General features: G+C 48.7%; 1 protein-coding gene across 1 annotated transcript in view; it reads left to right on the top strand.

Moving 5' to 3' along the window:
- The first annotated feature begins 5,990 nt into the window (after positions 1-5,990).
- GPC4 (glypican 4) overlaps positions 5,991-24,648 on the top strand; it is a 41,382-nt gene continuing 22,724 nt past the window's right edge. Inside the window, exon 1 of the mRNA XM_026716600.2 lies at positions 5,991-6,386. Coding sequence (XP_026572385.2) covers positions 6,185-6,386 — 202 coding nt within the window. The 5' untranslated portion in view covers positions 5,991-6,184. The remainder of the gene's footprint in view (positions 6,387-24,648) is intronic.

A 24,648-nucleotide genomic window follows, 5' to 3' on the forward strand; every position in this document is an offset into this window, starting at 1 on the left:
CCCGTTGGGCTATGCGATGTGCACCGAGTTGATTTTGGCCCCTCTTGGGGTCTCCCATCTCAGGAGAGAGGAGAGAAAAGCTCTTGTGTGATGAGGGGAGGGCAAGGTTGGCTTGTCCTCTGCTTGGGTTCCAAAGCTGCTCCTCAGCCAAGATCCTTTCAGATGCGGGGTCTCCAAACTCGACAGCTTGAAGACTGGTGGACTTCCACTCCCAGAATTCCTCCTTCCAACCATCTTAGCTCAGGAATTCTGGGAACTAAAGTCCAGAAGTCTTCAAACTTGCCAAGTTTGAAGACGCTTGCTTTAGATCTTCTGCTGGGGCCTGGCCAGGACCACCGTTGGGAATAACAAGAGCTAATATGGAGTCCTATGGCCTATAGGCCGATTTGAAGGAAAGAGCAGCTGCAGCAGCACGGGCAACTCGGGAGTAAGGCTGCAAGGTGATGGCCCCTCCCTTAAGGGATAAAAGCCAGCCCTCAGAGTTGGGATTCTTTGCAGGAAGCAAAGAAGCTCTTGCCCTTCAAGTCTTGTGGAAGTTCGGACTATCCTGGTTTGTGTCTGGAGACTTTTGGTTTTGGATATTTCCTTGCAATTTAGTGTTCTTGGCAGCCTTGCGCAACCTTGGCAAGGCTTCTTCTTATCTGGGATAATTAGTTTTTAATAGCGTTTTACTGTGAATGAACGGAATTCACAGAGAAGCATTAAAAAGGTTTTGCTTTTATCTCTGTTTGTTGTTTGTTTGCTTGGAACGAGGCTTGGGTCAGAATAGGGAAGGATTATTGGTCACTGCAAGGTCAGGAGCCTGGTTCTTGTGGGCATTGTGGTGCCAGCTGGGTTCTTTCCTTCGTTCCCTCTGACTTTTACAAATTGCTTGAACAGACATTAAACAGGGGAGCTGCCCTGTGCTGAACTTAGCATCCCGTGTTTGCATCAACCATTTTTGGTTCTGGAAAAGTTCCCACCGGGATGCAGACATCCAGCCAAGGCAAGACAAGGTGTAGTGATGGGCCTCCGGACAGCCATTTTGAGCTTCTCCGATAGAATTCACAACGCATCTTAATTTATTCCCTCCCCTTCTCGGTGCTGCGGGAAGTAGGTCCCACCGTAGGCTAAAGCAGGGATCAGATTCTGGAAAGCTAGAGAGTTTGGGGATTTATGTTAGAGGTTGGTGCACTTATGGATGCCCTGGAAGATGGAGAAAATGGCAGGTTCTCTGGAGATCCCTTAGGACTGTGTTGGCGAACCTAAGACATGCAGAGCCATTTGTGCCAACACGCGAGCTGCAGGCAAACTTACTTCACTGCGCATGTGCGCACCTCACAGCTGATTTTCAGCAGGTTTGAGGCCTTTTTCAGCCTCTCAAAGGCTCGAGGAAGGCTTTCTGCAGGCTTTGCAGGCCGAAAAGTAGCCCCGTTTCATCCCTGTTTTTCTGAAAATACCGGAAGTGACAAAACAGGTCTAGTTTTGGGCCTGCAGAAGCCTGCAGAAGCCTTCCTCGAGCCTGAAAATCAGCTGTGAGGTGCAGTGCAGGTAAGGGTGGGGTGGGTGCGGATTGCACATGCATACATAGGGGGCGTGGGGAGGAGGCGCGCATTGCCTTCTGGGTGCTGGCACCCGATCGCGAGCATGCGAGTGCGCACACCATTTTTGGCACAGGAGCCCAGAAAGGTTAGCCACCATTGCCTGACTCTCGTGGTCCATAGCTGCAAAAAGATGCAGGTAACTAGGATCGAGCGACCACCCCGGAGGCCAGGAACCTCTCTCTGGCGATGCTGCCTTCTCCTTCCGTGGACCAGTTTGGTCTTGCTGTTATCCACAACTCACCCTGTTGAATTTCTCTCTTTTCGTTGACCTCTTGCTGGCTTTCTGATCATCCTGCATCTTCCTCGGGCTCCAACTGGCCGGCTGCTTTGCTCCTCTTCTCCCTTCCCACCCCTCCTCCTCCTCCTCCTCTGAAGCCCTCCCCCCTTCCTGTCTTTCCCTCTTTGGGAGAAGAATGCCCGACTCCCTGCGGGGCTACCCTTAAAATTTGCATTGTCCCGCCAAAGAAACTTCCGAGGAGGAGTTTGCTCTGCCAGGCACGGAGGCGTGGAAGGGCTCTGCTTTCCTTTCGGAGCCCAAAACTTCATGAGAACTTGGAGCTCCGGCGGTCCCCACAGGAAGAGTGGGGTGGAAGAGGCTGAGGGAGCTAGGCAGATGAGGTTTTTTACGAGAGCTTGGTATGGGTGCGTATGTGCCCCCACCCCACCTCCTTTTGAAGGACTGGCTAAAATCCCCAACATCCTTTTCCAGCATGTTGGAAAAGGACGTGCCATCGTGTTCCGCTGATTGGTCCGTCCTGGGCAGGGTGGACTAAAAAAACAGGCCAGGAAAGGTTTGAAAAATGTTGGACGAAATGGGCGAGGCAGGAAGGATGGCAAACCCTGGCATCCCACACAGAGAGCCAGGTTGGTCTAAGGTAGCAGGCTAGAAAGCGGGAGGCGGCGAGTTCAAGTCCTACCTCAGCCACGAAAGCCGACAGGGTGAATTTGGGTCAGTCATTCTCTCTCTCTCTCTCTCTCTCTCTCTCTCTCTCACACACACACACACACACACACACACACACACACAGACAGGAGTGGTGCGGTAGCCTAGAGGTGGAGCTCTCGCCTCACAATCATGAGGCTGTGAGTTCGATCCTAGGTAGAGGCAGATATTTCTCTCTCTGGGCACAATGAGAATATATCTACTGAATAGAACTCCGCTCTGACGACAAGAAAGGCATCCGGCCAGTAAAACAACTCTGCTAGCTCCATTCAGTTGCCCAAACTCCACCCTGGAAGGGATTACGGGGTCATTAAATGATAAAGAAGATTTTCTCTCTCTCTCTCTCAGCCCAACCCACCTCACAGGAGGAGGAAAATGTGCTGGATATATTGAGTCTTTTGTAAAAAATAATTTTAAAAGATGGGACGCAAATAAATCAGATCAGGCCATGGTGGTGCTGCATACTAACCTCAGGGGCTTGGTGGGTCGGCTTCCGTAGTGTGAACTCAATTGTGGTTATGGTTCAATGTGCTGTCTAACCCAACAATTGTGGTTTGAGTCTGTGAGGGTTGTAGCCGCCCTGAGCTCTTTTGGCTTCAGATGGGTGGCCCGATGAATGTTCCCAGCAAATAAAATAAACCACGACACAAAAGCAGTTGCAGACATTGTTGGTTTCCTTGAATTGCGGGGAGCCCACCCTAAACCGATTATCCCCTCCCTCCCTCTTTATAAGATTGCCAACCGATGTGAAACACAACCGTTCTGACATACGTCTTCTTGTGTCATGACTAACAACACAATCCTTTTGGTTTTTACAATTTATTTTTTTAATTTAACTATAAGAATACAACATGGTGCAGCCGATCTGGCATTACAGTTGTTAATACACATATACGTTTTACTTCATCATTTACCATCTCCTTGTTTGATATATTATTTACGAATTCTTCTAATCATCATAGCTACTTACGTTCCAACCTTGCTTCTTCTAGGCAACCACTGATAGAATTTATTCCAGGTTTCGTAGGACTCAGATTCCTTCCTCCTCGTTTTCTTAATTCTAGAATTAATGTATCCGATTCTGCACAGGCCATAATTTTTCTTATTATCTCTCTTTCTGGCGGTATGTTTTCCTTTTTCCAGTATTGTGCATATATTATTCTAGCCGCCGTCAATACAGGTACTCTTAGATAAGTTAAATCCTTCCTATATCTTTCTGATATTATTCCTAGGACTAACCACACAACCTTGATGGCTTGTCAATGAGAGTCCTGCACACACCCGCTCAGAATGGCCAAGAAGAACACAATTGCCCAGTTCACAACAGAGTTTAAAAAGGGAACAACATTTCCTTTGTGAAATGTGGTCATAATGACACCGTGCACAAACACCTTAGTTTCAAGAAAAGGTGCATTTACCTACCCTCCCCCCCATTTCTAAGGTCAGTTTAGGTGGGTTTTAAAGCATCCTTTTTAGGGTTTTTTTTTTAATCCGATGGTGGCTGCGTTTAAATTATCACTGTTTGCTGTGGCTGGGGGTTTGTTTAGCCTTCTTCTAATCGGTTTCAGATGATGTTTGACCCCGGGAAGTTTCTTCTAAGCATCTAGCCTGGCAAAATAGAAAGGTGGGAGGGGAACGGAATTGGATGGTTTAAAGCTATTGGGTCGATTCAGAAATCCACGTCGCAGCGGTGCAGGAGAGTAGCTGGGTCCTGTGAACTCCACAAGCCTTAAAGTTGCCAAGTTTGGAGACCTGTGAACCCATTGGCACATTTCTGGGTGGGTGGGTGGGTTAGGGCACTAATGTGGTGGGCGACTCTAAGCATTACTGGGGAGTTTGAAACTGGAGCCCCCCAGGAAACAAGAGGGAGAAGGTGGGGAATGAGAGGATTGTGGGGTGAAGAAAAATCCACTTTGGGGGAGTGATTAAATGGTTTGCTTGGGGTCTCCCGTCAGCAGAAACAGAGGGGAGAGAGTGGGCACGTGAACTTTGACATGGGAGTGGGCTTCCCCAGTGGATGAGAAGAAGGAAATGACCCCGCTCCCCAATTTTAAGGGTGGGGGGGGGGGAAATCCACTTTCATGAAAAAATTGCATCACCCGTCACCTGGAAGAAGGGAGAAATGGACCAGGAGTACATTTAGCCGGAGAGACTTTTCCTCCCCAAAACTCGAATAATAACGCACAGGACGTGTGTTGGTGTTTATCTTCAGGCTCATAATGGACACTGAAGACGGTATTTAATTTTGTCGTATGAGGTGCAATGACAAGAAAGTAAAGTAAAGTAAACTAATAGCGGCCAGGAAGTTGACATTCAACAGGCCGGGAGAGGTTGGGGTCCACTTGGGGGAAGTTGAGGCCAAGGAGGCGAATAAGGTTCCTTTCATTTATACGAAGAACTGGGGGGGCAAGCTGGAAGATTAATAAGAGTGGCTGTAGTCCCGGCTTCTGGGACTTTGGCAGCGGGGTTTGGGGGCAGGTGTGTGTGTGTGTGTGTGTGTGTGTGTTTCTATGACAATTCGCCATGGCCAACCCACCGTAGCAACTCCTAATGGCCAACTTGCCACAGCCAAGAAAGGATGGGCCAATCCTCCCTATCACCCATCCCCTCCCACTTGTGACTGTATGAGCTTAACTTTGTCGCCTGCATCCTAATTATTTATATTGACTGTTTCCTAGTATTATTTAATTGCTTATTGTACCCTATGACTATTATTAAGTGTTGTGCCTTATTATTCTCGACTCCTGACGAATGTATCTTTTCTTTTCTGTCCACTGAGAGCATTTGCACCAAAGACAAATTCCTGGTGTGTCCAATCACCCTTGGCCAAGAAAGATTATTCTATTCAACTCGCTGCAGGGCGAGAGTTACCTTATATCAAGAGAAATGATGGAATAGAATCGTTAAAGAAAAGATGCAAAAAGACGGGATGAAAAGACGGGAATGGCCAAAATTACAAAGAAATTTTTCTTTATTTTAAATATTTCAGGAGAATTGTTAAATTGACCAAGCAGCGAGTGGCCCCACGGTGGGTGTTGAGTTGGCCACGATAAGTTGATCGTGGCAAGTTGTCCCCATTGGCTCGGGACACGTGTCTTGCATCGGGAATCCGCTTCGGATTCCCACGATCCTTCTCTTCTTTCCTCGCTTTCTCCCCTCCGACGGCTTCCCGGGCAGCCGTCCTACCCTCCGTGGGTGAAGGGGATGTGTGTGTGGGGGGAGGAGCATCCGCAGGTGGGCGCGTTCACACGACACGCGTTCCCCGCTTGGGGCTGGGGGGTCGGGCTGTGCGGGCTCCTGCAGCGAGGAAGCGCTCCCCCGGAGACAAGGCGGGGAGGGTCCCGGGCGAAGCGTGCCCGTCCTTGGACCCTCCCCCGCTCCGGAGAGGCGGCCCTTCCCCGCTGGCTGGTTGGCGCGCCGGGAGGCGGGGAAGGAGGCGGCTCGCCCCCGCCGCGTCCCGCCCTCGCCCGGCCCTCCGCCGCTGCCTCCGCTCGCTCGCTCGCTCGCCACCCCGGGCGCCGCTCCAGCCTCGCCGCCCAACTTCGCGCCAGCCTCGTCGCGCAGCTCAGCGCCGCGCCGGGAAACCAGCCTCGCCGGGGCGGCCGCGGCGGGGGGAAGCCTCGCCCTGCCCAGCCGGCCTCGCCGCGCCTTCGCCGGCATGCCGGACAACGCCGCCCTGCCCGCCCGCCGGACGGCCCGGCTGCTCCTCCTGCTGCTCCTCCCGCTGCTGCTCCCGCTGCCGGCCGGGGCGGCCGAGGAGGCGGCGGCGGCGTCGCGCTCGCGAAGTTGCTCCGAAGTGAAGCGGCTCTACGTGGCCCGCGGCTTCAGCCACAGCGAGGCGCCCAGCCACGAGATCAACGGTGGGTCGCCGCCGCGGGGGGAGAGAAGGGGCCGGGGACGGGTCGGGGACCCCTCGAGGACAGCTTGCCCCCCCCCCCACCCGCTTTGCTCCCTCGGGGGCTTCCCCTGCCCCCTCCCTTACCTCCCGCGAGGGGCGGCTTGCAGGCCGTCGGAGGGGCCGAGGGGGAGGACCCCACCCTGCAAGAGCCGGTCCGGGGGTCCTGGGGCTGGAGGGCACCCCTCTCCCTCCCCCCAAGACAGGCATCCCGGGCCCATTTCCCACGTGCCGGGAGGAAGCGCGTCTGTCCGAGGCTTTGGCTGCCTGTTGCACGGACGGTCGTGGGGGGCGGCGGGGAATGGAAGAGCCCCCCGTGACTTTGGAAAAAACGGGAGGGGGCTTTCGGGGCAATGCCCGGCTGGGCAGGCGCGGGAGGGTCCCTTCCTTTCTTCCTTCTCTCTTCGGGACCCCCCCTTTTGGGGGAAAATGGGGGGGGGAAACAGTGGCCGGGAAGGTGGGGGGGACTTGTCGGCGCACCGATCTGGCCAGAAAAGAGCCCCCGCCGCCCCCTCCTCTCCCCCCGTCTCCTTTGCAGCGGCTGGATGCAGCCAAGCGAACCACGCAGGAATTTGCTGACGGAATTTGCAACCATGGACGCCTCCCCGCCGCCCCCCGCGCCATGTGGCTGCCCCCCACCCCCGTCCCTGTTCGCCCCCTCCCTTCCTCGCCTCGCCCCCGGGGTGGAGTTTCTGGCCGGCTCTTTGCTCGGGATTGGTGGGGAGGGGCGCCAAGGACCCGGGATGAATCTCTCTCGGGTGGTTTTCTTTCTTTCTTTTTCCCCCTTCCTCCCTCCCTTCTTCTTCTTTGAATTGAGGAAAGGCGAAGCGCGTGGGAAGCAGTGTTGCGCCCCCCGCAGCCCCCGGGAGAAGGGAAGGAAAGGGGGGGGGGGAGGCTCTCCAGGTTGGCAGTGGCTTTGAGGGGGGAGGGGGCTCTGGCCGAGATGCCCAGGGGCGCCCGGGCTTTTGCAAGGATTGCAAGGAAGACGGGGTGGGGGGTTGCATGGCTGCCCTGGGGGCTTCTCTGCTGCCCACCTGGGCCAGGACACAGCTGGCAGCCCCACAGCCTTGGCTTCCAGCAGACCTGGGTTTTGGCAAGGTTTGTGTGTATGTGTGTGTGTGTGTGATGAAAGTTTAGTCCAGGGGTCTCTCAACGCAAACTTGTGGTAGTGCTTTAACCTTGGCAAAAGGGACCACATTTGGAGACACCCCCTTCCTCCTTCTAGGGCAGAGCGCTTTTAACTTTGGCCACTTTGAAGACAGGGTGGGCTTCAAACTCCCAGAATCCCCAGCCAGCATGGGATTAATTGTGGGAGTTGAAGCCCACCTGTCTTCAAAGTGGCCAAGGTTAAAAGCGCTCTGTCCTAAACGCAGGGGTCTCCAACCTTGGCCACTTTAAGACTCGTGGACTTCAACTCCCAGAATTCCTGAGCCAGCTTTGCTGGCTGAGGGATTCTGGGAGTTGAAATCCACGAGTCTTAAAGTGGCCAAGGTTGGCTGAGGGATTCTGGGAGTTGAAGTCCACAAGTCTTAAAGTGGCCAAGGTTGGAAATCCCCCCCCCCCGCCCTAGAGCGCCAGGGATAGGGTGGGGTCTCCAAATTTGGCCTCTTTGAAGACTTGGCCACTTCAAAACAGCTGGATTTCTTCAGCCAGAGTGGGGATTCTGGGAGTTGAAGTCCACGAGTCTTGGAAGTTTCCCCCAAGTTGGGCACCCCTGGTATGCAACCCCCTCCCACAACACCGATTCCCCACCTCCTCTCCGTTTTGGTGGGCCGCCTTGAAAGGCGGCACCTGTGGAGCTCGCACACTGGTTGGCATGCTTACCTGGCACGTTAGGATCAATGGAGGCTTTGAGGCCCAGGGTGGGGCGAGCTTGGCAAGGTGCCAGCGTGCCCCAGGCGAAGAGAATGGTGCCCATTGAAGGCTGTGTTTGCTCCCAAATTTGGCCGGAGAAGTTTTTTTTCCCTTTCGCCAAATGAGATTGTTTGTCCTTCGAGAAGCCGTCCGTCCGACCTCGGGGAGGGGCAGCCAAACATTTTGGGCCAATCGATGCCAGCTAGGGAAGTGCCAGCGACAGCCTTTCAAAATGGACCCTCCCTCTTGGCAGGGATCCCACTCCCCATTTTAGAAGGGGGGGGTAGGGGAGAGATTGGAAGCCCGGATGAAACTCTTGGACGTCTTCTGGGCTGTGTCACAACCCCCCCACTCCCTCCCTCCAGGACTCTGGGCACTAAGTGAGACGTGCCCATCACGACGTTCCCTGCAATGAGCCCCACCCCCCCTTTGCCCCCGAAGTCATCCCAACACCCTCTCCTGGCTTGGGACTACGCTACCTGCCTGGATTTTCTATCGGGCGTAACGTGGCCCCTGAAAATAGGAGCTTTCTCGCTTAGCGCATTGTAGGAAGGTGGGTTCCGTCACGGGTGGGGTTTAAAGCAGGGGTCTCCAACCTCGGCTACTTTTAAGACGTGTGGACTTCAACTCCCAGAATTCCTCAGCCAGCTTTGCAGGGAGTTGAAGTCCCCAAATGGGCCAGGCTGGCTGAGGGATTCTGGGAGTTGAAGTCCACAAGTCTTAAGGTGGCCACGGTGGAGACCTCTGGTTTAAAGGAAACCACGGCTTAGCAGAACCCAGTTATCTGGGTCTATTCAGGACGTTTGGCCTTGAAGCCTCAGAAGACGGGGTGCAGCTTCCTGGCCATATGTAGGGCTGGAGGGGCCTCCCTGGCTGCATCCTTGATGGCCTTCGATGAACATAGAAGGGGGGGGGGCACTGCAGACCCACCGGCCTGCAAAATAGGCCAATTTCTGGGTCAGTTTCTCCCCTCCCAGCCTGGACTTCCCTTCCCCGCGAGTCTCGAAGATGGCTGGAGTTATTATTCCACTTGTCCTGCGCAAAGAAGGTTTTATTTTCCCTTTTTTTAGCTGCCTAATAACTTTTTATGCTGCCATAGCATTTTATCGCCGGCTATAGATTTCTGCCGCTTTGGAGGCAAAGGTGAGTGAGGGGGGGGTCCATCAGAGCCCCTGGACTTTTTTTCCTAGACTTTTTAAAATTTTTTTGCCATTTTAGGTTGGTGCCTGGTGTGTGTTTGTTTTTCTTTCTGGAGCATCCTTGGCTTCTTGCACGCGGCTTCTTCCAAAGGAGGAACCTGGTTTTTTGCAAATGGCTGTGAACTTTCAAATCCTAACTGATTCCTGGGAGCATTTTATCTCCTGGGCAGGGAGGGGTGTCTCGGGTTTTAGGGTGAGCCTTGTGCAGCTTTGACTGGTCCTTCCAGTTCCACCACTCCCATCTATCTCGTAGTTGTGTATCTGTGGTTGTGTGTAGCTGTGTCCTCATTCTCCCAGAATAGGGGGATTCTTAGAACGAGGAGCAGAGGGATGTGTCATCTCCAGCTTGCTTAGATTTTGTTGGGGTGTCCCCACTGGCATCTGGTCTGGGTATTCTGGGTCTTGTAGTCCAATATGGCTGCACGGCACAGCCAGGTATTCTGGGTTTTGTAGTCCAATATGGCTGCAAGGCACAACCAGGTATTCTGGGTCTCTTAGTCCAGTGTGGCTGCAAGGCACAACCAGGTATTCTGGGTCTTGTAGTCCAGTGTGGCTGCAAGGTACAACCAGGTATTCTGGGTTTTGTAGTCGAATATGGCTGCAAGGCACAACCAGGTATTCTGGTCTGGGTATTCTGGGTCTGGTAGTCCAGCCATGGCTGGGATCAGCCAAACCTCTGCTGGCAGGGGAGGGGACCAACCAGAGCCTGGCTTTGCCATAATTTGCCATAATTTGAGTGGTGGGCTAAATCTTATCCAGGCTTATAATCGAGAGGGCCACTTTTGCGCTTTCTCCTTTGTGTGTGTGTGTGTGTGTGTGATGTGGAGTTTTCCTGGCATGCAAAAACCGCCCTCCCTCCTATTTTTAAAACGGTGGGAGAGTCGCTCTTCCCAGAAAACCCCTCTCCTCTCCTCTCCTCTCCTCTCCCCCGCCCTGCTGGGGTTGTTTGTCTCACCCCCTCCCCCGGGCCAAGCCTTGGCCTGCCTGCTTTCTTTGCTGCCTTGAATGGCTAACCGGCCTGCATTCTCCCAGGGAACAAAAGGTTTTTTTTAAAGAGACCACCAAGGACCTGCCACCGCAGCCAGTGCCATTTCACACCACTTTCAACAATAACAAAAATGCATGACTGAGTGACTCAAAAATGTGAAGGGTCCCAGCCATTCATTCGGCGGGGGCAGCCGGGACAGGCCTTCCTCCCTTCCCCCCCCCTCCACCCACCCAAGGAAAAGAGGGTTCAGCGCTTTTGAGGGGGAGAGAGAGAGAGAGAGAGTGCAGAAAATTCAATACTTTTCCAGGTAGGGATTATCCCTCTCTTCTTTCACAGACACAAAATCCAGAGGAGCTGCTGGGCTCAGAAGCCTTTGCATTCCGTCTGCAAACAGGTACAATTCCGGAGTCAGTAATGCTGGGCCCAGATGGGTTATAATGCGGCTTTTGAGACTTTGTGCCGGCACGGTGAATGATTGGGCCTGGGTAAACTTAGCAATCCTGGGGTTTGAAGGCAGTTTCTGAACCTGAGCGAACTTTTATTTAAGAGGTGTGGACTACAACTCCCAGAATCCCCCAGACAGCGTCTCTGGAACCCATGTCTCTGGAAGTTGCATGAGGTTCAGGAACTGCTTGGAAGAGACGGGCAGCTTAAAACCCCGTGGCCTTCACATATGGACTGTTGAATCTGCGTTGATTGAGGCGACATGTTGGTTTACTTAACATCCAAGCCAGGTTGTGTTTAGTTTACAAACCTTGAACAAGGGAGTGTACCCAGCCAGTTCCTCCCCCTCAGAACCTGGAACCCTGGCTTACAAATTGGCTGCTATGATGATATCAGGTGTTGGGGCAGGAGAATTTGCAAGAAGTTCACCCCACCTTTAGCTTCTTTTCATGGGTTCTGCAAGCATTTCCATGTCTTAGCCAGAGTTTGGTGGCTGCTCCTTTCAACTCCTTGATTTTTTTCCTTCCTTCCTTCCTTCCTTCCTTCCTTCCTTCCTTCCTTCCTTCCTTCCTTCCTTCCTTCCTTCCTTCCCATCCATCCATCCATCCATCCATCCATCCATCCATCCATCCATCCATCATTATTTTGAAGTTTTCAGGGAGAGAAGATTCCTGTCAGTTCACTTGTATGGCCATCCATACAGCTGATGGATAGTCCTTCCTGGCTTTTGATCGTTGGCTTCTTCTCTGGTCCTCCGGGGTTGGATAAATCTTGGCTCCTTTGGCCTACAGCGGTAGCATGTGCCAACTTTGTTTACCTGTCCTCAGCGGCGTTTCAGGGTTGTTTGGCAGGTGTGGATGGCGTCCAGCCAGTCAAAAGATTTCAGAATATTTCCTGGAAGGAAATGAAACCAATGCAGGAGAATGTTGTGGCTGGCCAATCGAGGCTTGAATGCTCTGAATGCTTTTGATTCCTGGTCCTTCTGAATCGGGGTTCGCAATTTTGCTGATCACCGGGTCACGCTTGGCTACCAGCTGGGGATAACCTTCCTGGAGGAGAAGCCACCTGGAAATTTAAAGCTTGCCCAGATTTTGGGCGCATCATCCTTTCTCCTAAAGCTCTCCAAACTTGCCAACTTGAAGACCTGTGGACTTCAGCTCCCAGAATTGAGTTCTGCTTGATTGTTTGTCTGGTGCTAATCCCTGCTTCTCTGGGTGTTGACTGTGGTAGAGCAGGAATTGAAGTCTACAAGTCTTAAAGTTGCCAAGGTTGGAGACCCCTGCTGTAGAGGATGTCTTCTAATTACCTTCAAGAGACAACCCAACACTCTCTGACACTGAAGACGTTCACCTAGTTTGGTCTACAAGCAATCAACCAAGCTCAGAGAGTACCGAGGACTCCGGAATTCAACCCCGAGCACCAGGCTTCCTCTTTTACTAGGAAGGAAGGAGATAAGTGTGATTTCGATGTAGCACGGATGGGAAAGAGCTCCTGGTTGCATCAGGAACTGGGTTGGGTAACCAATTCTGGTACAAAATGGTGGAGAACCCCAGGAGGACCACAGCCAGTCCTTCCTGGATTTGAGACTGATCCTGAATCCTTGGCTAGGCCTGGTTGGCCACGTCTTCTGGGAAAGTTGTGTCTGGATCTCCCCAGGGTTGGTTTGGATCAGCTGGAGCCCAGTGAAGAGGAGAGGGGGGGGGCGCATTGGCCTTTACTGATGGAGTTTGGTGCGCCCGCCCGCGTGGGAGGATCCATGGCCTTGGCAGCCCCTTGGCCGGGCCAGAATAAACATGACTGCATTCCTTGTCATTTATAGTCAAATTATGATCGCTATTGTTTCGGAGGGCCTCAATTATCAGGTGTTTCCTCCCTAGTGCAACTTTGCCGGTCTTGTTGAAGCAGTGAGGTCAGGGAGAGAGTCACGGGGAGGGAGGGAGTGGGAAGTGGATAGCCGAGCGGTTTTTTTCCTCTTTTTTCTTTGGGTATTTTCTTCTTTGCCGCCTCTTGATTGCAAGGCAGGCCTCCTGTTTGGCCCTCCCTCCCATGCCAGGTGCAGATCACCAGGTGGGACTTGACTTTAACCTTATCTGGAGAGTGGTGCTTTTTTTTCTTTCTTCTTGGCAGTCGGATAAGAAAGTCTGCTTGGAAAGCCAAGGGTGACTTCGGAGGGAAATTTTTGAAGGCGGGGAGAAAAAAAACCCGGGTTCTAATCCCGCCAGAAGGGCACTGCTTCGACTTTCCAAATCTGGCCCCTTTAAGACTTGTGGGCTTCCAACTCCCAGAAGTCCCATGCGGGCTGAAGAATTCTGGCCGTGGAAGGGCCCAAGTCTTTAAAGGGGGCAGAGTTGGGGAGCCCTACTCTAGAGCAGAGTGTTTTTTTTAACTTCGGCAACTTTAGGTGGACTTCAACTCCCACAGTTCCATGCTGGCTGGGGGATTCTGGGAGTTGAAGTCCACCCGTTTTAAAAATGGCTGGTTCCAGCCCAAAGAAGGCCCAGAAACTTCACGACTCTGTGACTTGTTTCGCAACCATATGACTGTTGTGGTGAGCCAGCAGGTGCAGTTGGCTGAGGAGAGCGAGGACTCAATTGAGGGGCCGGGACCATCAGGGAGTGGATGGCTGCCTTCAGAGATTGTGCGGGCTGGCAGCAGCGATGAGGAGGTTCCCGAGGAGCCTGTGCCAAGTGCACGTGCACGAAGGATTGCTCGGAGGAAAGAACAATTACAACAGCACAGGCGACTCGGGAGTAAGGCTGCAAGGTAATGGCCCCTCCCTCAAGAGGATAAACTCCAGGTTTGAAAAAGCGTCCTCTGCAGAAAGCAAAGAAGCTCTAAAGCTCAACTGGTGGACATTTTAGTTCGTGTTTGGAGAATCTTGTTAAATTAGTTCTTATCTCTGTGTTTTTGGCGTCATTGACAAACAACTTGGCAAGGCTCTTTCTTGTCGGAGCTAATTAGTGGAAAGCAGCCTTTGATCTGTAAAGGAACAGAATTGGTTTTTAAACCTTAAAAAATGCGGGCTGCTGCCGTTGTTTGTGTTTGCTCTTTGGGAACCCGGTTGGGTCAGAACAATGACTTGGTTCACAACCTGTGGAAAAATTGGTCGCAAAATCAGGTATGGTCACACGGCGATTCGATTTAGGACCGACATTCCGATCCCGATTGTGGTTGTAAGTCGTGGAATGCCCTCGTCCCTCCTTTCTTGTCCCTTCGCCTCGAAGATCTCGTCCTTCTGGAGAGCGAAAAGCCCCTGCATTGTGAAAAGGGATTAAAACTGCCTTGCAAATTTGGGGGAAAAAAAATTCATTTGCACAAAACCCTGAAGTTGATGCGTTGGGGTTCTTCTCTTAAGCGGTTCGTTTGCAGCTTTAAAAACCATGAGGGCTACGACAGAAGAGAAAAGCGGAGGGATTTTAAAATTCAGAGCCAAGCTATTTTTTTTTTTCCTCACCTGCCCGCCAAATTCCCTCTTGCTGCCCAAATACAGGAACACACAAAAAAATGTAGGTATCTGCCGGGAAACAAATCCCACACACCCACAAGGGTCTTTTGTTCTCTCCAGTGTGTGCATGTTTTAATATCATGGTACGATGCTTCCTTTGGGTGCTCGTTAGTGGCACGATGAGAAAAAAAAATGTGGTTAATTACGGTGCAGGACGACGACAGAGAGACTGTCTCGGGTTTTGGGAACGGGGTGGGTTTGGCACGGGTGCCAAGGTTTCCACCTGAGGCTGGTGGCGCCCAGCGTTAGGCCTCTCGTTCTCGCTGGTGAAGCCAACCTAGCTAAGCGTTAGCTCTTTGAAAAGCAGGTTTCCAAGCCTGGGTGTTCTGGGCTTGGCATCCTGGCATGTTGCAAAAAGTAATAAAATTCCTGCGCTGGGGAGAAAATTGCACACGCTGCTGAATCTTTTTTCCCCAACAGACCAAGATAATTTTTAGTATTTCTCCAGAGGAGCATTTAAATCCATCTCCTCCTCGGATATCAGATAGAACCCACTGCGTTTTGCTCAGGGGTGGGCAATTGTTTTGGGCGGAACCGGGCCGTTTCGGTGGTTATGTTGCATTTTACTTCATCCGCTGTGAAAAGGGCCCAGGGAGTGCCACTCATTGTGGTTCGCGGCATCGAATGTGATGAAATTCTCCTGGTTTTAATCTGGGCATTCCCGAGAGCGCCAGTTCTCTTCATGGAAGCGCTGAGCTGTTGGTCTTGCGGCATTTCCAGGAATGGCCGAGCGAAGGAACTTTCCTGGGCTTCTTTTAGATCCGGCAAAGAGAAATTCCAGGAGAATTTTTGCTTCCTTACTCCACTTCCCGCTGGGCTTGGAGTAGCAGAAGCCAGATATGGCTTCTCTTCATGGGAGAATCGATAACACTATGCGACTTCAAGAGCGCAGGTAGTTCTTAACTTACGACACGATGAGGACCAGAATTTCCGTTGCTAAGCAAGGCGGTTTGGGGGGTTTTTTGGTTTCAAGTTTTTAAATTTTATTTTGCAATATATGCATATCAGTGCGTGAACAGCGTGGCACCTGGGTATCATACATTTTAGTACAAATAAAAATAGTGCTATTAATCGTATTTGTTACATTCCTCAAGCTTATGTAGTTCTAGTGTTGATACACATATTTGTGTTATAGACTTTCATTATTTAATTATTCAATGTTTCAATACCTTATTCCAATGCCAATCACAATATTATTTAAACATACATAATAATAACCATCATTCAATTTCTAATCTTCCCCTCTTATTGCTACTCTTGTCTTATTGTCTAAAAATGTGTATACTAATACTCCCCTTCTCTCTTATTTCTACCCCTATTCCGAGTTTTAATCATGCCACCGTTATATATAAAAACAAATCCGTTCTATCCGTCATCTCTTGATCACTTTAAAGCTTTAACTTGCATCCCATATTCCTTTCTTGGATTTTCATCCCTATCTGCATATACGTTTTGGCACAAATAAAAATAGTCATATTAATCATATTTATTATCTTCCTCAGGCTTATGTAGTCCTAGTGTTAATACACATCTTTGTAGTAAGCTACAGAGTTCCATTATTTTATTATTCAATGTTTCAATACGTTATTCAAGCGAGGCAGCTTGTTAAGTGAGTCCCACCTGATTGGCATGGTATCTTTGCTATGGTCGTAAAGTGAATCATTGCAGTTCTTAAGCGAATCTATATTCTCCCATTTGGCTTTGCATGGTAGTGGCCGGCTGGGAAAGTCCCTCATGATGATTGTGTGGCCCTTGGATACTACAACTGTCATAAAGGCATGTCAGTTTCCAAGCACTCGAGTTTTGATCACATGGCCGAGGTGATCCATGGTCATAAGTGCGAGGACAAGTCATGAAACTCAGTCCCACTGTACCTTTGGTCATTAAACAAACTGTCATAAGTCAAGGACTTTTTTGTAACTCTGGGATTTGCTGAGGATTCTCTTCGTGTCTTGTTCGATCCACAGACTTGCATTGCAGGCGAGATCGTTGGCCTCAGGGCAATTAAATATATATATATATATATTTTCCTGGGCGTATGATGTTGAAAGTGTGCACAGCCAGATTTTTAGACACCTGTTACTTGCCCGGGGCTAAACTTTGATCTTTGCTTTTCTGATAGAGTTAATGAGTTGGGGCCTGCCGAAATATTTACACAGAGCTGTAGCAATGGTGAACAACAAAAGACATTTGTCAAACTCCTTTTTCTGCTGCAGAGCAAGGCTTGTTTGATTAAAACAGATGCCTTGGCATTCTCAATCCCCTTTCAGAACTTATTTTGGTATTTCGCTGGGCAGGAACACAAGCCAAAGCAAATAGTTATTGCTAGCAGAAAATGACATTTACCTTCTTTTTGTTTTCCTTGGGACTCCACTGGGAAAACTCCTTCGCAAGGCCCAACCAATCCCGTTGAATGGTTGATACTCACTAGTCCAGGGATCTCCAGCCTTGGCTACTTAAAAGACTTTGTGGACTTCAACTCCCAGAGTTCCTCAGCCAGCAAAGCTCCACACGTCTTCAAGTAACCAAGGTAGGAGACCCCTGTCCTAGTCTAACGGTGGAGAACACCGAGACCAGAAGATGGGTTGTAATTTTCCACATGGGGTTGGGAAAAAAACACGTTTTGAGTGAGAAGATGCCAGAAAGGAAAGTGAGGTTGCCTTCATCCCATCAAGTCAGTGAATTGGTCAGTTTTGATGCTTGTTAAGAGACACAAACCCAAGACCATGTGATGAAGACCTGAGGGCCACGTTGTGCTGGTAAATGCAACATCTAAGTCTTTGGAATGCGAAGCTTTGTAGGGGAAGGAGAGATGTTTTCCTGGTGGACTGTGGTGGTCTTGCACTTCTCTACTGAAGAAGTGGCTGAAGATTTTCAGAATTATGGAGTTGGAAGGGGCCACCAACAAGGAACATCTAGCCCAATCTTCTTCAAGATGCACAACAACCAATTTGAGCATCCTTGAGATGTGGCTTTTCTTAAAAAACTTCCAGAAGAACCCCCAGCTTCCATTGTTAGATCATTCTAATATTGTGTAGATTTGACTTACATCTAAGTGAAGTCTAGGTAGCTACAGCTTGTAACCTACTTGTTTCTGTGGCAGTAGAAACTACCTCCTGAGGATCTTCCCTATGGCATTCTTGTACATACCTGGACACTAAATGTGCAAATCCCTGTCTAAACAAAAGGTAGTTTCTGTTTTCATGGGTTCACCCAGTTTTTATGACCTCAACTCCATGGTTGTTTGGTTTTTTTCCATTACTCTAAGCTCTTTTTGCTTGTTGGACTTGCTTTTAAGAAGACGTGTGAAGGATTTTATTCTATCTATCTTATGTTTTGGGACATTGACTATTTAGGACAGGGGTCCCCAAACTTGGCCACTTTAAGACTTGTGGACTTCAACTCCCAGAATTCCTCAGCCAGCTTTGTTGGGATTTGAAGTCCACAAGTCTTAAAGTGGCCAAGTTTGGAGACCTCTGATTTAGGAAATCTGTAAAAGATTGTCTGGTTGAAGGCAGCTCTTGGCAGCTTCAACTATCAGTTCATCCGTGCTGGTTTATCTGCACATTAAGCAGCTGGGCTGCCAGCCTTTGATCAAGAGGTTAATTAAAAGGGTTCTCAAGTGTTGTGGGCCTGCTAATGAACTGGGCTGAAATCTCCTTCAAATATTCTTACAGCAAGTGGCTACAGAAATGTCAGGCTACAGAAGCCACAGTCAAAGAACCAATTCAATCAACTGACTCGTTAATTCAGGTTTGTTTTAACTGCCTGATAACAAATGACTGTGTGTGGAGGAGAAAGGGCAGGGTGAAGAACGTAGGATGATCATTAAGAGATGAAAGTAAATGAGATTAAAAATTAAGAACCTTGAGTTTGGGATCCACAAAGACCCCTGTTCAAATCTCCTGGACTGCTCAATTGAACCCAATCCACAGGATTGTTGCGTAGGTCACAATGAAGAATTATGTATGCAATATAAAAATAAGCATCTTCCAAAGATGATTTTTTTTTTTTTTAGAATTTGATGAATTACTCGAAGAATTGATTTGGAAGGTTTGCACAGTGTATTCAGCCATAAAGGACCCAACCAGTTGGGTTCGTCCAGGGAGTCATTGGGGTTTAAAACCAACCCAAAGTACCAAGTTGTGTGAATGCAGCTAAGTAGGTCAGGGATTGACCTGGTAGAGCAAGGGTCTTCAAACTTGGCAAGTTTAAGACTTGTGGACTTCAACTCCCAGAATTCCTGAGCTAACAGGAGTGGAGGAGGAATTCTGGGAGTTGAAGTCCACAAGTCTTAAACCTGTCGAGTTGGAAGACCCCTGTGGTAGAGGGTCAACACAACTAAGGTAGTCAACCAAATTTTTGGTGCCCACCTGAGATGAGAGCCTGTTAATGCTGGTCTGATATTGAAGTTTCCAACCAGCTGCCGAGATCCCAGCGTGGGCCTCCTGAAGGCCCTTGGATGTCTTGACTGGACATATTTACAAAATCTGGAGCCACGCATGAAATTCCATCTGGCCCTCAGCCCACTCCGTCTGGTCTTCCCCCCTCTTCCCGTCCCCTGCTTGGTTAACTTTGCCGCTGAGTTAGGACCAGACACCATAGTTGTAGGGGAGTTTTAGAGATCTTCTGACAGAGGTTACATGATGTAGTTCGGAGGTCTCCAAACTTGACAACTTTAAGACTTGTGGACTTCAACTCCTGACTGAGGTGGTCCAAGAAATCGAGGTCCTTCAACCTTGGCAACTTTAAAGGCAGGTGGGCTTCAACTCCCAGAATTTCCCGGCCTGCTTGGCTGTCCAGCTCCTAAACCAGTAGATCTCAACTTTTAAGGTGGCTGGACCAGAATTTATGTTAACCAAGGTTGTGGTTAAAGAGAATTGTGGCTGATTTTGTTCTTTTTGTTGTTGTTGTTACTACGGTCGTTCAGCTAATCGCCGTGGTCCTTAAATGAACCCCCATGGTCGCTAAGCAGATCTGGCTTCCCCCATTGACTTCGCTTGCTGGAACCTGACCGGGAAGGCCACAGATATTTAAACAGACTTGCAAACTCTCCCAGGTGGATCCATGTAATTCATTCAAGCTGGAATTATTTAAAAAACACACAGATGCTTATGAACCAGGCCGTTCTGTGGGCAATGTGGCTTAGGAAAATTAAGTTATAGATACTTTGCTTTTCTGGCTGTGCTTGGACAAATGGCTGTTTATTGTTTTCTCTCTTGTTTTAATTCTTCCTCCTTTTCGCCGTAAACAAAAGGAGGACTTGAGTCTCAATTGCTAAGGAATCTCCAGGTGCAATCTAATTTAAATGTTAATTTGGCTGATTTTTATTTTATTTATTTTATGGTCAAAGAAATGGGCTAATGCCCCTTGATTGAAGTGCACTGCTTGTTTTCTGGGCCTTCAGGGAGAAAGCTTGAAGTTTTCTCTGTTCTCAAAGAGGGGAGGAAAGTGAAGCGTAACATTTTTTTCCTTGTCATAGCTAATAAAGTTTGCTTAGGTCTTAATTTTTCTACCTCGCTTCACAAAGTAATTGAAACTTCCCTTTTACTGCCTTCCCTTCTGATCCCCCCTCTCTCCCCACCCTCCAAATGCCGGAAAAAATCCATGATTTGGTCAGTGAATAAATGGAATTTCAGCAAGAAACTTAGCGACAGATTCATAGGGCCAAATTCTCTTGAGTTAGACTGGTCCCTCAAGAGGCAATGACCCTAAAAGAAAGAAAGAGAGAGGGGGGGAGGGAGTGGGAGAGAGAGAGAGAGAGAGGTAAAAACATTTTTACAGGAAGGAAGGCAAATAAAACATTTTAGGAGAATTGTTACGCTTCTAAATGTAAAATAATTCTAGGTGATATTTTTTGCTAGTTCTGGAGGACTTCGGCCGATGTTCCTTGTTTTTCGAATGCTAAAATAGCACGTGGATTTGGGCTATATATTAAATGTGCTCTCATGGTTGGAAGAAGGCCATCAGAAATTAATTCTATATGTAGCAATGCATCTATAATTGCGTATATGTGAATGAAAGGGAAGAGATCCATTGGCTGCTACAGATTTCTCATGGATAACTTGGATTTATGTTGCTTGCAAGGAAATTTTACTTTCTGTATGATGGACGCTAAGGCTAATTTTGTCTTTCCTTGAGAGATGGTATGGATGGAAAAAACGATGCAAGCTTTATAAGGAAAATAGAACTATTTTAAAACAGCGGATGGTCAGATACATAAGAGAACTATCTTGGAAGGTATGAGTGTGATCAACTCTCTGTTCTTGTTATGCTTGAAGAAGCAGAAGCCTCGAGGAAGAAAGTTCTTGCAAAGTGACCCCATGGTCCAAAACCACAAAAACGAAACAACTGTTTGTGTTTGTGAGTTGTCTCGTGCATGGAAGTGGCATTGGAGATGGGGCGAGATCAGGTTGGAACTAGAGCATAACCAGGCTCTAATAAAATGTTTACTGGTGTTAATCCAGTTGACATAAACATCCAAAACAGAGATGAGCAGGAAAAAGATGCATCAATATCCATCCATCCATCCATCCTGAATATTTCAGACAACCTGGAATGAAACCGGTGCAAAAGAGGGCAGTGAGGTGACCAGAAGATTGGAAATGGTCCTTCAAGAGAGAGTGTGTATCAACCATGGCAACTCTAGATGTATGGGCTTCAACTCCCAGGCCTCTGGGAAGTCCACACATCTTAAAGTTGCCAAGGTTGAGAAATAACTCTGTTGAAGGAACTGAGATGGTTGACTTGATAACATTGGGTGTCGTGTAGAAGAACCTTTCGTTATTGGTCATTCCTGGATCCAGGATGGCAAAGAACCCCCAGAAGTTCTAGAAAAGCACTTCCTCAATCCACGTTTGAGAACGTCCTAGCCATAAGGGAAGTTCAGCAGGAAACCAGGGACTGGTTCACGGTTGTGTCTGCATCTCTCGGTTGATGGTGTCTGAGCAAGGAGATAATTCAGACAGACTCTCCTCCTAACTGCCTGTGGCCTGTGACCTTTGCTGGAGAACCTGACCTGGAGGTTGGCTGGCTATCATTAGACACAGCAAAGCAATAAAACGGTGGACATCTCCCTGCTTTTATTAAGACTGCACTTCATAACAGTAAACGCAGACTAAGCTGTTTCACTCTGTGTGGGCTGAAAACTGGTTTTCCTCTTGCTTCAAAGAAGGCAGAGGCAGAAGGCTTAAAAATGCACATGGGAATGCTTTCTCCAGACCACCAGAGATGAGATCCCAACCCAGGACATGAGTTTTATCTCTTCTTGAGTCATATTTAGACCGTGCTAGAACTTTGAGCTAAAGATTGAGCAAGGTAGCAAAGCAGCAAACCCCCCCAGTATTTAGAGCAGGGAATATATCCTTAAGCCAGTAGACGTTGACGGTTGTGTCACAACATAGGTACAACATCAAAAGAACCAGTAAATGATGCAAACAGCAGAAAGATAGGAGGAAAATCTGTGTGTTTGCAACAGGAAAGAAACTGATCAACAGATAGGAAGCAAGACAGAGATGTGAAAATGTATGTCAGCAACCAGGTGAGAAATGGGAACCATGGATTTCTCATAACCTAGATTAGCAGGCCAGAGGAATAGGGTGGGGATGATGGTGGCTCCAAGTGAACGATTGGGGACCATTCTGTGGGTTGATGAGATCATGACACTAAAGGTGCAATTAAGGCGGGACAGATGTCAACTGGGGTTGCTTTCATTTGCATTCCTTTACACTTAGGAGGTTCTCCTTGATGGTGGATGATTCCAAGAGACCTTCTGGTTGGTTGGTGAAGAATCAGCGCCACTAAGGTGGTATTTTTGAGTACATCTTATAGTTGAGGAAGGTGGACCCCCCAAAAACTATGAGTTGAGCTCAATCACAGACCCAAGTTTCATTGAGTTCAGTATCGGATTTGATTGAAGAAGAAGCATGAGAAGAAGAAAAAGCTTATTGAGAAGGGGGTCTTCTGGATACACCGGGCTTTCTCCAGAACAAATAAGGATGCCAGTTACCTTTCTGGGTTATTAAAATGGGCACTTCTACTTGGAAGGAGGGAGGGACACCTTTGGCTTTATGGGTTTGTTGCGTTCTTAATTTGTGATGCTGGCTTCTTTGTGGTTGTCCAGTCTGAAACATTTGAACTTTCTCATTTCAGTAACGATCCGTTCATACGGGTTGGGGTGGGAGGAGAGGAGAGGGGGGTCGATCCCCCCAAATGGGAGGCACAGCCAGGGACCAGAGGTTAGAAGGCTACAGGCAAAGGAAGGTCATGACCTTGTTTTTCCAGCCAAGGAGACGGCCATAATGAGAGGTGATTTTCTCTCTGGAAAAAGGGCAGTTGTTTGCATGAAGGAATGTGGCAACGGGATTCAAAGGAAACAAGCCGACCTGATGAGGATTAAGCCTAATTATTTACCCTGCTTCTCTGAGAAGGAACAGGATGTAAGTTTCTGATAGGAAATGGTGCTGGAGGGAAGGGGAGGGTGGGGTGGGGGGAGAAAACCAGAGTGGGGCCCCCCCTTCCCCCAAATTAGGCATGGAATGTGGAATTTAAGAAGGCCATTGAAGGTCCCAACTCACCCCTAATCATCCTTATTAGAAGGCCTCCTAATCTCTCTGCTTGGGGACTTGCAAGCGATATTGGCAGTTGGTTCAAATTAATTAATGACCAACCCCCCCATAATGGACGTTTGTGGAGCGGGGAGGGGGTGTGTGTATGTGCTTTGTTTAACACACGGGCACACCGTGTTTAGAGAATTGCTTTTTTGCAACCGCCATGGTGATATCTCTTTTTCTGCATCCCGCTCTTAGGAGAAATTCCTTTTGGAGGCTTCCACAAACACTTGCGTGATGGGCATAAGCAAGGCCAGCCTGGGGAAAGGTGTTTTTTAGGCCTGTTGCAAGGGAGGGTTTTGGAAATGCAGAGGTGTGGGAGCGAGAGGGAAATTAATTGCAATTAGATCCTGGATGTCGAGAAGGACGTGTATGAATGGAGCACCCATGAATCACTTGAGAAGGAAATTGGGTGGATGGGGACTGTGTCTTTAAGGGTACCAGTCTCTAGTGTGGTGTTTCTCAACTATGGCCACTTGAAGATGGGTGGCCAATTTTCCAGAATGAGGTAGGTAGAGGAAAGCATTTGTGGACAGCAAAGGAATCGTTCCCTGCTGTTACCTTGATTGTACCAAGCAATGAAAATACGTTCTCCTGGGTTACTTCTGTTTGGACTCATGCACCTGAGGTGCCATAAATTTTGGCTCGATTCACCTGTGCGCGCTTCCAACCTGCAGTTGGCCTTGAGCAATCTACAGAACAACAGTTTTCTGTAAATACAGAACAGAGTTGGAAGGCACTTTGGAGGTCTTTTTAGTCCAACACCTTCCTCAGGCAGGAGATTCTGTACCTTTGTGGACTCCACGCTCTTTAAAATTTTTTTATTAGATATAAACATTAAAAGCAGTGAATGTGGTGTTTCTTCTTTGACACACATTTCTGTCTAATCTTTTAACAATCAGAAATAAAGGAAAGAAGTTAATACATTTATATCCATGTATACATTTGGGTGTATCGTTTTTCCAATTATCTTTATATTCCTTTTTATCACTTCTCTACTTATTTTAAATCTATGGACACCCTTTCATGTCCCTCCATTTATAAAATTAGTTCCATATCTTGTAATATTCTAGTTCGTCTCGCTCCTTCAGTTCAGGTGTTAGTCGTGTCCAATTCGGCGCAATGCAATGTAATATTTTCCCAATCAAGGCACCTTCACTTGGACTCTCTCGTGCCTCCCAGTTTTGGGCGAATGTTATTCTTGCTGCAGTAACTATGTGTATAATTAAATAAGTATCAACTTTGTTTACATTCCCCTCCATTATTCCTAATAGAAACATCTCTGGTGTGTACTGAATTTCAAGCCCTCTCATTTCTTTTAGCCATAACCAAATTTTGTGCCAAACAACCTGTGCTTTCCTACATTTCCAGCAATTGGGAGATTGGTTACCATACATTCTAGCTAGTCTCTCTCCGGGCTCTTCTTAAAAGCCTCCAGTGACAGAGCATCCACAGCTTCTGGAGGCCAGCAGTTCCACTGGTTAATTGTTCTCATTCTCGTGAAATTTCTTCTCAGTTCTCAGTTGGGTTTTGTTCTTGGTTGGTTTCCATCCTTTGCTTCTCTCGTTCAGAAGCTTTGGAGAAGAGGCTGACTCTGCAAGCATCCAGTGAACCTGGCCCATTGAGCT

This window comes from Pseudonaja textilis, chromosome 12 (genome assembly GCF_049901715.1).
Source record: "Pseudonaja textilis isolate UNSWEBS1 chromosome 12, rPseTex1.2, whole genome shotgun sequence".
NCBI lineage: Eukaryota > Metazoa > Chordata > Lepidosauria > Squamata > Elapidae > Pseudonaja > Pseudonaja textilis.